General features: G+C 43.5%; 2 protein-coding genes across 4 annotated transcripts in view; one reads left to right on the forward strand and one right to left on the reverse strand.

Annotated features, from left to right (window-relative positions):
* LOC115194514 (uncharacterized) overlaps positions 1 to 13,454 on the reverse strand; it is a 50,217-nt gene extending 36,763 nt beyond the window's left edge. For 2 of the 3 annotated variants that reach the window (XM_029754258.1, XM_029754257.1), the window contains exons 1-3: positions 13,124 to 13,454; positions 8,373 to 8,497; positions 4,457 to 6,346 (exon numbers count right to left, since the gene is read on the reverse strand). In XM_029754258.1, the coding sequence (XP_029610118.1) occupies positions 4,457 to 6,346; positions 8,373 to 8,497; positions 13,124 to 13,295 (2,187 nt within the window). In that variant the 5' untranslated portion in view covers positions 13,296 to 13,454. Of the gene's footprint in view, positions 1 to 2,065; positions 3,260 to 3,354; positions 3,421 to 3,588; positions 3,814 to 3,943; positions 4,181 to 4,456; positions 6,347 to 8,372; positions 8,498 to 13,123 lie in introns of those variants that run through there. The other variant, XM_029754261.1, reaches the window with a different exon arrangement.
* LOC115194974 (uncharacterized) overlaps positions 1 to 15,505 on the forward strand; it is a 389,153-nt gene that overhangs the window by 211,633 nt on the left and 162,015 nt on the right. The window lies entirely within an intron of this gene.

Genomic DNA, 15,505 nt, shown 5'->3' on the forward strand with positions numbered 1-15,505 from the left:
CCAAATGGCTTGTGCCACAGAGGGGACAATGCCTGCCACCGTGGACCGTCCAACTCGGAAGCTGAATCCAATGGTCATGTAGGAGTCCCCTGTCGCCAAGAATCTAAAATATAATACAAAATAATTATCAATATTGTGTGTAACTTGAATTCCACCCACATATTATATGTACTCATATAGCTACCTCATTACTGTTTATTCTGCTCTACTAATTATGGGTTATCCTATGTTGAAAGCAGGACACCTTTGGAACCTTTTTCTCTAAGAGTGTATGTGAGTCCAATAAGAATGTAATGAATGACTGTAACTATCTTGAACAACAATGGGTCCTGGAGAAGACTAGCCTACCTTCATCAGGGCAGAAGGCACCTCAACATTCTTTTCATTTGGTAACATTGCATAATTAAACAAGGATTATAAACCAACTTTGGGAAAAGTTATAGTGCTAATGAACATTCTGTAAAAGTACATCTGATGTCAAATAGGGACTATTAACTAGAGAGCCCTTTAGCTAGCTAGGTTACACATAAAAACAATGTATCAAATATCAATCAATTATGGTATCAAAGGCTTTAAAAATGTACTTGAATTTAGCTTACCTGAGACAAATCGTCAGGCGTTCAACTGGGCTGATGGACTCCCGGTAGTTGGTATCCATCCGGGCGATCCTGGCTCCAACCATCTGGAGCAGGTGGTCGAACTGGCTTCGGTCCAGACGAAAGGAACTTCGGGATTTCCTCTCCAAACAGTCGAAGCTCTTGAATGAGACAGTGGAACTCCCCTGCCTGCTTTCGGGACTTTAACCACCTCTGGACCTACACAGACCTGGGCTTTCGGCAGGGCTGGTCCCGGCCCAACAGCGCGATCAAGACCACCTTCCTCAACGTGGGTCTCATTGTTGAAAGAGCCTACTCTGCTATCTTGTCTATTTATTATTGCATTTCACTCCAAAACTACATTTTTGAGGGAAATTATATTGTAAGCTCTCATAATTAATTTGTGGATGTCACCGAATAAATAATATACTTGGCAAATAAATGAATAAAAAATGTAAAGAAATTCTACAGTCAAACTGTTTTATTATGTTATCCCACTTTTTTTTTTACTGGATATGTGTGCAACAAAAATTCAACATTCACATGTTGCTACTTTCTGTCAAGTTTACGCATACAATTTGATGGATACGTTCGATAAATCCAACATATGCACCATACAGAATGCACTGCAACTGCCTCTGAAACACAATGCTGCAAGGCAAACGCAGCGTTCCATCGGAAATGAATGTACTTCTGGTGTTTTAAAACACAATGATACAGTCGGTGTGTTCGAACCGTTAGGCTGGGTTTCTAGATAACACTTTGTGACATCGACTGACGTAAAAAGGGCTTTATAAATACATTTGATTGATGGATTGATGTTCTGAATTCTGTCGCTGTACATTTCAAAAGTGCTGATTTTTTTTTTTATATTGACTACATCCATCCTAATTCGCTCATTGTTTTAATCGAAATTACGGATTGCCTCTTATCCGCTCGTCGTCCCCTTATGCCATAGTTTGTACATCTCAATTGTCAGTAGAAACCTTTGTTTAAGCAAGTCAGCCATATCAGCTACGTTCAGCTATTAGCCAGGTGTAGCCAGCTGATAGCCAGGTGAATCCTTACCAACGCAACGTTGGTAAGGATTCACTCCATGGTGCTGAAATGAAAGCTCTGCTGTTGGGACAGCTTTATGTAGACCTCAACCGTTTGTGGGCACCGTTTGTCACTGTTATAGTGCAATTAATGTATTGTTTAGTGTTGTGTTGTGTAGTGGCTTTGCTGGCATGCATCAAAACATTTTTTGGTTTGTTTGCCCCACCAAGATTGACATGCTAAAAACGGCACTGATTTGGAGAACTGAACTTGAAAACGGAATCTAAATGCATCTGTGAAGTTGAATATATTAAACTTTGATTAACTTGAAATGATGGTTTCTAAACTTGATACACAGACAATGAATGCAATAATTACCAGATTGAAACTGAAAATATAAATATTGAACTTGAATGTTCAATTAATTGACATTTTGAACTGAATTACATATTTATTCAATACAGTTTCAAATGATTAAACACAGGTTCAAATGATAAATTCAATTATTCAATTTGTACATTAAACATGAAAAAATATTAAACTCAAATTGAATATCCTAATATTCATGCAGTTTAACCATAACCCTGTCGTCTGCTTTTAACAAAACAGAAAGAAAAAGAAATGGGACAAAGAGCTATTCAACAGTGGAATATAACTGACTGATGTCTACATAGTTAGTCAGATGTTGAAACATTCTTTTCCACCTTTTATTTCAATGATTCCAAGTTTATCTGTTACTGTAACCTTTCAAAGGGTTTTCTTCTTGCACATTCAGAACCTTAGTTTAAAGCCTCCAGTACTGTCTCTGCCTCCTCTGCTGCAGTAACTCCTACTGACCCTCCACTGACTGCTCCTGTTGTTGTGGACGTCCCAAAGACAACTCCTGCAGCTATGCCAACCAACACCTGTTAATGTCCCTGAGAGTTTGATCAGGAGTTTCTTCCTCACCATTTCTTTAGCCTGTTTTCTCATCTCTTCCTCTGACATCTGGCCTTTTGACTCCTTCCTAAGACTCTCTATCTCTGCTTGTATTAATCTCTCTGCCTCTTGGAGCATCTCGTTGGTGTAGAACCCTCCTCCGTTATCTCTCACCATCTTCTCTATGGTGTTGAGTAACTCTGCTACTTGCTACTGGTTGCTGGACCGACCCTGCTGATTGGTGTTCCAGTATTTGTTGTCGATGACGTGACAGCGGCCTCCACATTTCTCCAAGCTTGTTCAGTTCAGCATTCTGTTGGTCACCATGAGTGAAGAGGACTGTGGCATATTTGAAGGCCACTGATGAAAAATATGTCTTGATGTTCGCTACGGCTTCGGTCTTGTATAGACTGTGTACCGTTCCACTTTCAGTACAATGAGAAAGGCATGTGGCCCCGGAGCACACTCTGTTATACATTTGACTATTTTAGGTTTCAGCTCCTCTTCAGGGATGTCAGTGTCAAAGAATCCAGGTGTGTCAATCAGGGTGATGTTTCTTCCTTTGATGTTCTTGGTATGAGCTTTACATATCTGTGTTGAGGAGGTGGAGGAACTGTCTGAGAGGAACACATCATCTTGTCCGAAGATGGTGTTTCCAGCACTGCTTTTACCTCCTCCGGTTATACCAAGCAGCACAACCCTGCTGTCTATAGGGAGGGTTCATAATTATAACTTCAAATGGATCAGTCATATACTAATAATGTATTTGATTTAAAGGTGGGGGTGAAGTGTTGTAACTCACCTTGCTCTGGTCGAGCGCCCAATGTGAACCCTCTGAGATGCAAAGCATTCTGGGTAGTTTGAAAAGCTGCAATGAAGGAATGTAATTGTTATTATTAAAAAATCTGTCATTATGGATGTATTACACAGTATTATATAACGGCTTCAGATAATCTGCAATGTGATTCGCTTAAACATATTGAAGTTAATGGACATTTTGTTTAATTCTTTGAGACCTTTAAAAGTCTCTGCTCACCTTGGTAGAATCTCTGTCATTGGGATGGACGACAATGCGGACAAGGAAGGGGGTTCTGCTCGCTCGGTTCTGTTCATACCTATGGATCTCTTCTAGCAGAACCTGCGTTGCCACATTGTGAGGGAACTGGAGAACCTCACCAGTTCCAACTACAGGGAAGGCAACGGAACGGAAGCCCCGGTTCTCACAAGCAGTCAGGATTTTCCTCACGCCCTGCATCAGAGCCTGAGAGAGGACCAGAGGTCAAGGGTTAATGGAGGTTCAAAGGTCATAACACACACACAGATAATTATATATACACACACACACACACACACACACACACACACACACACACACACACACACACACACACCTGTACAGCTGGTCCTTGGGGGTTGTTGTCCCAGTGTGCACAGCTGAGGAAGAAGACCCGGCCAGAGCTGAGACCAGACAGTCCCTCCACCAGAACGTTGTCACCAGGTGCAGTCTGTTCCCCTGATTCCCTCAGAAACGCTGTCATCAGCGCCGGTCCAGCTGCATCCAACAAGACATTACCCACTCGGGAGGATAGAGGGTCACTACCAACCATGGGTGACACCAGGGCATCCACCTTCAGAGAGAGACAGACAGACAGAAAGACAGAAAGAAAGACAAAGGGACAAAGGGACAAAGGGACAAAGGGACACAGACAGACAGACAGACAGACAGACAGACAGACAGACAGACAGACAGACAGACAGACAGACAGACGGGGGAAAAAGACAAATAAATAAAGAAAAAGGGGAAGAGAAAAAGAAAGTGTAAAAGAGAAAGGGAACATTGGGTCAGTATGAAGTCAAAATAATTCACAGAATGTTGTGGCCATGTCAGTGTGTCTCTCTCTTACCTCCTGCTTCTCTATGGTTCCCTGGATGATCTCCACCTGGACACAGACCTCTGGAGCAGCTGTTCCCCTGGCGGAGGCAGCAGTGGTGTCTCTCTGAGGAGCATGTGTAGTGGTAGTGGTGGTGCTGGACTCTACCTCCCACCCAGAAAACTCCCTCTTCCCCTGTAACAGCCTATCACAGGCCTCCTGCATGGCTCTCACTGCCTCTCCACTCACATCAATCAGGGTGACCTTGGTAAGGATGCGCTGTTCCCTCCCAAAATCCCTCACTGCAGAGACTATGGCCTCAGAGCACACCTTCAGAGGAACGCCGAAAATCCCCGAGCTGATGCAGGGCATGGCCAGGGTCTGGAGCTCCAAGGTCTCTGCCAGAACCAGGGCTGCCTTTACTGTCTTCTCCAGCAGAGGGCGCTCATTCCCACCTACGCAGCCCCCTACTGGTCTTACTGCATGCAGCAGCATCTTACAAGGCAGATTCCCTCCTGTAGTCTCTACCACTGTACCTGTGGGCACTCTCCCTATCTGCCTAACCAGATCTATGCTGGCCCGCTGTACCTCAGGCCCCCCCGCCCGGCTCAGAGCTGCAGCCACGCCCCCAGCGTGATCCAGATACTCATTGGCTGCGTTCACCAGTGCATCTGCCCGTTCCTTGGTGATGTCACCCTGACAAACAACTACCTGCAGCCCCCCCCGGAGGTGATAGCTGGCGGCTGCAACCGCCCTGTTAGATCTTGGTCCGGCGCCTGCTTCACCGACTACGCCACCATGGTTCTGTTGAGGACGTCCCACAACACTTACACTGGACTGGTCTATCAGAAAGGCCAAAATCTCCTCCCTCAGCTCCTGAACCTGCTTCATGTGGCCCAGCAGCTGCACTCTACACCCAGGACCATACCTGGCCACTACCCTGCGTCTACTTTGGTTCATCTCCTTCACCTTTGTCTCAAGTTTGGACTTCAGTTCAGCCAGGAAGGCACTGTTGGGCACGTCAATCTTCTCCTCCCCAAACTCCACTAGGAGATCCTTCTCAGCTTGGTCCAGTTTCCCGGAGGAGAAAGAGAACAGATGGAGCTCTGTGTCCCCCAACTCTACCTCCACATGGTGTCCCAACCCCAGCAGACTGCTCAGGTTCCCAGGCCTCCCATACTGCTCTCTCAGGAAGGACAGGAGGTGGAGGGACACCTCTGGCACCACCCGCTCCAGCACCAGAGAGATTTTATCTGTAACCAACTTTCTGGCTGTCCGGACTTCACTTGCTGAACCCTCCAGCACCAGCTGAGCTGAGTCACCGTGCGTCACCTTCACCTCCGGAACAGCCTCACCTAGATCTTTCTCTATAACTTTCCCTAGAAGACGGAGCTTGGACTGTCCAAGTTGACAGGTGGTGCTGATCTTCTCCTGCATCCCGGAGCTCAGACCCTGAGACTGGAAGGCCTCCAGCTCCTTCAGCTTGGCCTGGACCTCGGGCCCCTCCCCAACCACCACCGCAAACCCTTCCCCTGCCTCGCAGTAAACCCTCACATCCTCCGAACCCAGGGTACTTCTCTGCAGCAGAGTCTGGAGCTTACGTGGGTCTACCTCATAGTGGCATTTGTACTGCTCCTGGAGCTGTTTGAACAGTCTCTCTACCTGTGCCTTCCATGGTCCCACCCCAACCCCATCTCCACATGACTCAGCTTGACCTGAGCCTCTGACCACTGCCCTCCCATCCTCTGGGTAGAGGTGGACAGAGCAGCCCAGAGAGGACAGCTGCTGTTGCAGGTCTCTTCCAGCTCCAGGGCTCTCCATCAGGTATCGCAAGAGGTAGGAGTCTAGAGGGAGTTCATGCTCTAGGACACCAGGCGATGTCTGGACAGGGAAGGAGGGATGGAATGGGAGGGACTGGTGACTCTAGAGTCAGAGAAAAAAGGTGTCAGTCCTGGGGAATTCCACTGTTAATGATTATTATGTCTGTATTTATCTAAGTTTATTATTCATTTATTATTGTGGGTCAACCGTACAGCTGCGTCCATTTGTCCATTTAGTTTAATACAGATTTGTTTGGCTAAAATGTATGTTCTTCTCATTTCTCATATTGTACATTTATACACTGCTCAAAAAATAAAGGGAACACTTAAACAACACAATGTAACTCCAAGTCAGTCACACTTCTGTGAAATCAAACTGTCCACTTAGGAAGCAACACTGATTGACAATACATTTCACATGATGTTGTGCAAATGGAATAGACAACAGGTGGAAATTATAGGCAATTAGCAAGACACCCCCAATAAAGGAGTGGTTCTGCAGGTGGGGACCACAGACCACTTCTCAGTTCCTATGCTTCCTGGCTGATGTTTTGGTCACTTTTGAATGCTGGCGGTGCTTTCACTCTAGTGGTAGCATGAGACGGAGTCTACAACCCACACAAGTGGCTCAGGTAGTGCAGCTCATCCAGGATGGCACATCAATGCGAGCTGTGGCAAGAAGGTTTGCTGTGTCTGTCAGCGTAGTGTCCAGAGCATGGAGGCGCTACCAGGAGACAGGCCAGTACATCAGGAGACGTGGAGGAGGTCGTAGGAGGGAAACAACCGCTACCTCCGCCTTTGTGCAAGGAGGAGCAGGAGAAGCACTGCCAGAGCCCTGCAAAATGACCTCCAGCAGGCCACAAATGTGCATGTGTCTGCTCAAACGGTCAGAAACAGACTCCATGAGGGTGGTATGAGGGCCCGACGTCCACAGGTGGGGGTTGTGCTTACAGCTCAACACCGTGCAGGACGTTTAGCATTTGCCAGAGAACACCAAGATTGGCAAATTCGCCACTGGCGCCCTGTGCTCTTCACAGATGAAAGCAGGTTCACACTGAGCACATGTGAGAGACGTGACAGAGTCTGGAGACGCCGTGGAGAACGTTCTGCTGCCTGCAACATCCTCCAGCATGACCAGTTTGGCAGTGGGTCAGTCATGGTGTGGGGTGGCATTTCTTTGGGGGGCCGCACAGCCCTCCATGTGCTCGCCAGAGGTAGCCTGACTGCCATTAGGTACCGAGATGAGATCCTCAGACCCCTTGTGAGACCATATGCTGGTGCGGTTGGCCCTGGGTTCCTCCTAATGCAAGACAATGCTAGACCTCATGTGGCTGGAGTGTGTCAGCAGTTCATGCAAGAGGAAGGCATTGATACTATGGACTGGCCCGCCCGTTCCCCAGACCTGAATCCAATTGAGCACATCTGGGACATCATGTCTCGCTCCATCCACCAACGCCACGTTGCACCACAGACTGTCCAGGAGTTGGCGGATGCTTTAGACCAGGTCTGGGAGGAGATCCCTCAGGAGACCATCCGCCACCTCATCAGGAGCATGCCCAGGCATTGTAGGGAGGTCATACAGGCACGTGGAGGCCACACACACTACTGAGCCTCATTTTGACTTGTTTTAAGGACATTACATCAAAGTTGGATCAGCCTGTAGTGTGGTTTTCCACTTTAATTTTGAGTGTGACTCCAAATCCAGACCTCCATGGATTGATAAATTGGATTTCCATTGATTATTTTTGTGTGATTTTGTTGACAGCACATTCAACTATGTAAAGAAAAAAGTATTTAATAAGATTATTTCTTTCATTCAGATCTAGGATGTGTTGTTTAAGTGTTCCCTTTATTTTTTTGAGCAGTATATTTTACTCGTCATAAAATCACATAAATCAAACATGAAATAAAATCAATGCAGACTATTTTCACCTCATTTGAAGGGATAATAAAGTTATTACCTGACAGGCAGATCCACGATATGTGTTTACTGGGATGCAATTACAAGTCTAGTGAATTGACATGTGTATTTTGACCTCAAATTATGGAAGATAAATGTATTATCTAAGAAGTTATGTGACTAAGCATGCACTTTATAGGTGCAGCTGTACTGTATAGTCTGGCCTCACCTCCTGACTGCTGATTGGGGAGGTTGTTGTGGGTGGAGGCTCCAGGCTGTCTCTCAGAGTGAGGGAGAGAGGTCCTCCAGGCATCTCCAACACATGATGAGCTTTCTGAAGTACCCTCTCCTGGACTGGAAGAGTTACAGCATCATAATAAGTTATTGTTATTATGGTAGTGGTAGGGATAACAGAAATAACAACCCTAAAAGTGACAACATATTTTTATCTTAAATGCGCCAAATGGGGTCTTATTTTACCACAAATTTGTATTGATTGTAAAGAGACACGGTCAAGCATTTACATGTTATTTTATTAAACTTTTGCAATTCACAGAAATTGTTTTATTTCCCCAAAATAAGCATTATTATTTATTTTTTTCAATCACTTTTAGTTACATTTGTTGTTAAAAAATAGACGCTTTTGTATGTTTTGAACAGTTATTTTGATACATTTCATCCATAGCAACATGAACATTGTTCTGTTATTCATATAAAAAGTGTGTCTGTGATACTCAATGGGCTGAGAAATTAGCGTTTGAGCAAAAAGAATTACGGGTACAACCTACAGTAAGAACGGCCGGCGATATGGGCAACGGTGCCATCAGACTTTTGACTCTAACATTGTAATGCTAGGCTATCAACTCAATTCCAATTGAATCTGAAAGATGAGACTGAATTTGGTACAGAGACACTGACTGGAATCTAAAAATACATTTACATTTTTTTTAGGAGGCTGCCACACCCCATAGGTACCAAAACTGCTCCATATCTAAATATTTTCAGGGTACATACAGTACATGTACATCTGCCTCTAAGTCAAATCTGGTGCTTTTATCACAAAGTGCACTACTGAGTCAACATTTTCAGTTTAGCTGCACATTACTATTATTCCAAATACATTCTTTTTCATGGCTCCATAATAACACAGACATCATAGTAAAAATGCTTTTTGTTGGTAACTAGTTGCTTGACAAAGCCCCGAAATCTCAAAATGTTCAAAGGGTGTTTTGAATGCATTCATTTGTTTTGACAACACATCCTATTATTTTTTCCAATAGACCTATGAAAATGAATTATATACAGTGGGGGAAAAAAGTAGTTGATCCCCTGCTGATTTTGTACGTTTGCTCACTGACAAAGAAAGGATCACTCTATAATTTTAATGGTAGGTTTATTTGAACAGTGAGAGAGAGTATAACAACAAAAATATGCAGAAAAACGCATGTCAAAAATGTTATAAATTAATTTGCATTTTAATGAGGGAAATAAGTATTTGACCCCCCCTCTGGCATTCTCTCAACCAGCTTCACCTGGAATGCTTTTCCAATAGTCTTGAAGGAGTTCCCACATATGCTGAGCAATTGTTGGCTGCTTTTCCTTCACTCTGCGGTCCAACTCATCCCAAACCATCTCAATTTGGTTGAGTTTGGGTGATTATGGAGGCCAGGTCATCTGATGCAGTATTCCATCACTCTCATTCTTGATCAAATAGCCCTTACACAGCCTGGAGGTGTGTTGGGTCATTGTCATGTTGAAAAACAAATGATAGTCCCACTAAGCGCAAACCAGATGGGATGGTGTATCCGTCTTGTTATGGTCTAATGCAGAATGCTGTGGTAGCTATGCTGATTAAGTGTGCCTTGAATAAAATAAAATAAAAATCACAGACAGTGCCACCAGCAAAGAACCCCCCCACCATCACACCTCCTCCTCCGTGCTTCCCGGTGGGAACCACACATGCGGATATCATCCGTTCTCATACTCTGCATCTCACAAAGACACGGAGGTTGGACCCAAAAAATACATCAGACCAAAGGACAGATTTCCATCGGTCTAATGTCCATTGCTTGTCTTTCTTGGCACAAGAAAGTCTCTTCTTCTTAGTGTCCTTTAGTAGTGGTTTCTTTGCAGCAATTCAACCATGAAGGCCTGATTCAGGCAGTCTCCTCTGAACAGTTGATGTTGAGATGTGTCTGTTACTTGAACTCTGCATTTATTTGGGCAGCAATTTCTGAGGCTGGTAACTCTAATGAACTTATCCTCTGCAGCAGAGGTAACTCTTAGGGCTGGGCGATATGGCCAAAATATCATATCATGGTATTTTTCACATTTTTGTCAGTATGACGGTATTTGATGGTATTCATTAATAAAAGTTCTAAATTTGCTTTATGAGTAGTGTGTGACCCTAGGGTGGCAACACATATATTCTAAATTATTTCAATGGGTCTTTCTCCATTATGATTGTTTTATACTGTTCAATTCAACTTCAACTTAAAATAATTTCCTGCATTTCCATCAATTTCTGCATTTCCTGCAATCATTTGAGATCATTTCCACACTGCCACGATATGGGAAAAAATACTCGGCCTTATTTTTAACCAAATGTTGCAATTGCGATTTAGATCAAAACACTTGGGTGAACTTTTGGAATCATAGAAATAGCGCCCGGCCCTAGTAACTCTGGGTCTTACTTTCCTATGGCAGTCCTCATGATAATAAGTTTCATCATAGCACTTGATAGTTTTTGCGACTGCACTTTAAGATGTCTTAAAGTAATGATTGACTGTCGTGTCTCTTTGCTTATTTGAATAATATGGACTTGGTATTTTACCAAATCTTCTGTATACCACCCCTACCTTGTCACAACTCAACTGATTGGCTCAAATGCATTAAGAAAGAAAGAAATTCCACAAATTAACAAGGCACACCTGTTAATTGAAATGCATTCCAGGTGACAAACTCATGAAGCTGGTTGAGAGAATGTCAAGAGTGTGCAAAGCTGTCATCAAGGAAAAGCGCAGCTACTTTGAAGAATCTCAAAAACAAAATACATTTTTATTTATTTAACAATTTCTGCCCTTCTAGAACGGTCAACTATAAGTGTGGTTGTTGTGAAGTGGAAATATCTAGGAGCAACAACAGCTCAGCCTCCAAGTGGTAGGCCACACAATCTCACAGAACGGGATTGACTGAGTGCTGAAGCGAGTAGCATGATAAAAACAATCGCCTGTCCTCAGTTGCAACACTCACTACCGAGTTCCAAACTGCCTCTGGAAGCAACGTCAGCACAAGAAATGTTCGTCTGGAGCTTCATGAAATAGGTTTCCATGGCCGAGCAGCCGCACACAAGCCTAACATCACCGTGCGCAATGCCAAGCGTCGGCTGGAGTGGTGTAAAGCTTAACGTCATTGGACTCAGAAGCAGTATAAAAAAAAGCATTCTCTGGCGTGATGAATCACGCTTCACCATCTGGCAGTCTGATGGACAAATCTGGGTCTGGCTGATGCCAAGAGAACGCTATCTTCCCCAATGTAAAGTGCCAACTGTAAAGTTAGGTGGAGGAGGAAAAATGGTCTAGGGCAGTTTTTCATTGTTCAAGCTTCTTAATTCCAGTGAAGGGAAATCTTTACGCTACAGCATACAATGACATTCTAGACGATTCTGTGCTTCCAACTTTGTGGCAACAGTTTGGGGAAGGCCCTTTCCTGTTTCAGCATTACAATGCCTCTGTGCACAAAGCAAGAAATGGTTTGTTGAGATCGATGTGGAAGAACTTGACTGCACAGAGCCCTGACCTCAACCCAGTGTTGCCAACTAATTTTCAGGGTACGTTTCTAGAGGCAGGTTGATTTGTTGCTAAAAGTTCCTAAATGACGTTGTGATGTCATTGTGTGACAACGTAAAACTACGTCATTACGTAGAATACACAAAAACGTTACTCAAATTGACTGGCCATCTCGGCAAAAAATATGATTTGACATTGGTTCAGGTACAGACGCCCACTCTTTTCTGTACAATTTTGATTGAGACATGTTGATTGATGTTGTAAGTTCTGTTCAAGATCAAACATTCCTGAGCAACTATATTCATTGGGTTTGTCCCGTCGAACCCGTACTACTGCTGCTGCAGTCAGCCAACAATGATTTGCAATTTTCTGAAATTGCTGCTGGCCTGCTGCTGCCTGTGCACGAGCTGAGCGCCTGCTACTGACGTCACTCACGTGTGTTGTGACTGGGTGTGTGACAGAGAAAATCGTTTTTGTGTCATTTAGAGGGAAAATGCGTGAATTTTAGCATTTGAGTCACTTTTCAAAAGTTGCTAAAAGTTCCAAATACATTTTTAAAAGTAGCTAAATTTGTTGCTAGGTGCTGTTTGAAAAGTTGCCAGAGTAGTCTGAAAAGTTGCTAAATCTAGCAACAAAACTGCTAAATTGGCATCACTGCCTCAACCCCATCGAACACCTTTGGAATAATTGGAAGGCCGACTGTGAGCCTAATTTAAAGCTGCAATATGTAACGTTTTGGGGGACACACCCAAATTCCCATAGAAATGCGAGATAGATCTATATCATTGCGTTTGAAAGCAAGTTTAAGAAGAGGTTGATCTGTTCGATGTGTGCTATTTCTATGCGTCCCATTCTTTCATGTAGTTTTTGCTTCTTTTACTTTCAGTTTTGTGCACCAGCTTCAAACAGATGACAATATTATATTTTTGTTTATGGAAAATATATTTCACGGCGGTTTAGATGGTACAAAGATTCTCTACACTATTCATGTATGTTTTGTCACAAACTGAAATTAGGCTAACTATTAGAACTTTAACAAAAAAACGGTGGAGCGATTTCTGCATAGTCCAGCTTTAAATATGAAAGTGAAACTGTTACACAATTATCTACAGGAAAACATTTAAATATACTTTTTTACGTTTCACCTTTAGTTTCAAGTACAGTTCAAATAGCAAACTCAACATTTCTATACCTGTCCGGTCAATAAATGCGATCTTGTAAACGTTGTCACCAACTTTGTCTATCGGTCCGCAGTCTTCACCACCAGATTTACGGCGAACCTGAAAGTACTTTTCTATCTTCTCTTTCTGTGCTGGATCCAGACGGTGAACCTCGAAGAAAACGGGGTATTTGTAAACTTCCATATTGTAATCCAAAGTAGCCTAATCGCTTTCTTATAATAGCTACTGTACAAGCCCTCAAATCAGTTTGATTCGAACAGCACGACTGCTGTAAACTTGTCAACGTACACACCTGACAGATGACGCGCGCGACTACACCTTCTGTTATGGGTGTAAGATGGCACAGTGATGCCATCTGTTGGTAAATGTTAATTACTGCAACTCCAGTGTTTTACCGGTGTGCTTGAAATACCCGGATGTATTGCAATAGACTGAACAAGACTGGTTACTCGCATCCATGCCTCTGTCTCGTCATTTAACATTCAAACACCTTCTTGCAAAAGGAATACACTTTTTTTGTATTGTACTTGGGACCACAGACCTTGGACGCGATCAAGCGGATCACTTTTGTCAATTCACCGCCTTTCAAAGTGTCCCTTACAACAAAAAGATTGCATTTGCAGTAAAAGTACATTAACAGTCGACTGAGGTATTTTGGACACAGTAATTGCGGTATAACTGAAGTGCACTGCAGTTGAACTGCAGTTATACTCCACTCGAACTGCAGTTACACTGCAAAATAATTACAGTAAAAAAAAGTGTTTAATACTACACTCTAACTGCAATCTTTTTTTCGAAAGTGTAATAAATATATTTCATAAGCTGGTCTATTGCGCAACACTTCTCTGCTGATACAAAAGACATATTCTGTGTCTTACTGAGACTAACCACCCACACACACCCAGGAACAGATGGCCGACTCAGACTACACAACACTGATAAAACGGGAGATGCCCTGACCCAGTCTCGCAATAACATCTTGTGACTACAGAGACACCCAGACATGGGTCAGCAGAAACACACATACACACACACACACACACACACACACACACACACACACACACACACACACCCATCCCTGAGGGCTGGGTTTCAAGAACAAAGAACACTGTCAAGAGCCAATGTGAAGTCGACATCAGTCGGGGACGGGACCGCCCTCAACACTCATCGACCAGTCAGGAGAGCGAATCTACCAGACTCAACCTACGTCATTTCATTACTGTTACTCTGTATAAAATGTGAACACAACATGTATTCGGGGCTCTCTTCTGCTGACTCCTTAAGAGGTGACAGAACGAGTCCGTGCACGCTATGCCAAATATCTTTGTATCATAATAAAACTGCCTTATCTGAATTGAATCCACCCTGTCCGGCGTCTTGACTTGGTCTCCTTCTCAAGTAACTGATCATCAACAAAAGGGATGCTGCATTATGGGGATAAAAATGGTCAGACTTGCACCAACAGGTGGAATGAATGAACTTTACAGAAATCATGTGATCAAAGGTCATGAAGTTTTGACTACAGTTGACTGCAAGTTTCTGCAGTTGCTCTTCACCAACTTCATCCTGGGGCCATCACCTGCATTGTGGGGCTTTATTGCAGGGGTCTCCAACCCAGTTCCTTGAGATTGACCCTCCTGTAGGTTTCCACTCCAACCCCAGGTGTAGCTAACCGGGGTTAAAACAAATTTCTCATCAATCTACACACAATACCCCATAATGACAAAGCGAAAACAGGTTTTTAGATCAAATAAAATATAAAATAAACCTTAACTACATAAGTATTCAGACCCTTTGCTATGAGACTCACAATTAAGCTCAGGTGCATCCTGTTTCCATTGATCATCCTTGACATGTTTCTAGAACTTGCTTGGAGTCCACCTGTGGTCAATTCAATTGATTAGACATTATTTGGAAAAGCACACACCTGTCTATTTTAGGTCTCACAGTTGACAGTGCATGAAAAAACCAAGATGGTGCCGGAGAAGAAGGCTGACATTTAACGTGTGCCTATCCAATTGTGTTTTTCGTTCGTTTCTTTGCGTTGTTTGTAACTTATTTTTTACTTATTTTGTACATAATGTTGCTGCTACCGTCTCTTATGACCGAAAATAACTTCTGGGCATCAGAACTGCGATTACTCACCACGATCTGGCAAAATCCTGTTTTTTCCTTTAACGAGTTCGACGAGCTCAACGTGAATGACATACTGCTTTCCCGGGAACAGGCCCAGATCTCATAATTTGCGTGAAGAGAAAGCCGAGAAAAAGGGTCCGGAGGGCAGGCTGCCTTCTGAGAATTCATAGGCAATCGAATAAACTCCCACTGCCTTCCATTCTGCTAGCAAACGTGCAATCTTTGGAAAATAAAATCGATGACCTACGTGGAAG

This window comes from Salmo trutta, chromosome 5 (assembly GCF_901001165.1).
Source record: "Salmo trutta chromosome 5, fSalTru1.1, whole genome shotgun sequence".
Classification (NCBI taxonomy): domain Eukaryota; kingdom Metazoa; phylum Chordata; class Actinopteri; order Salmoniformes; family Salmonidae; genus Salmo; species Salmo trutta.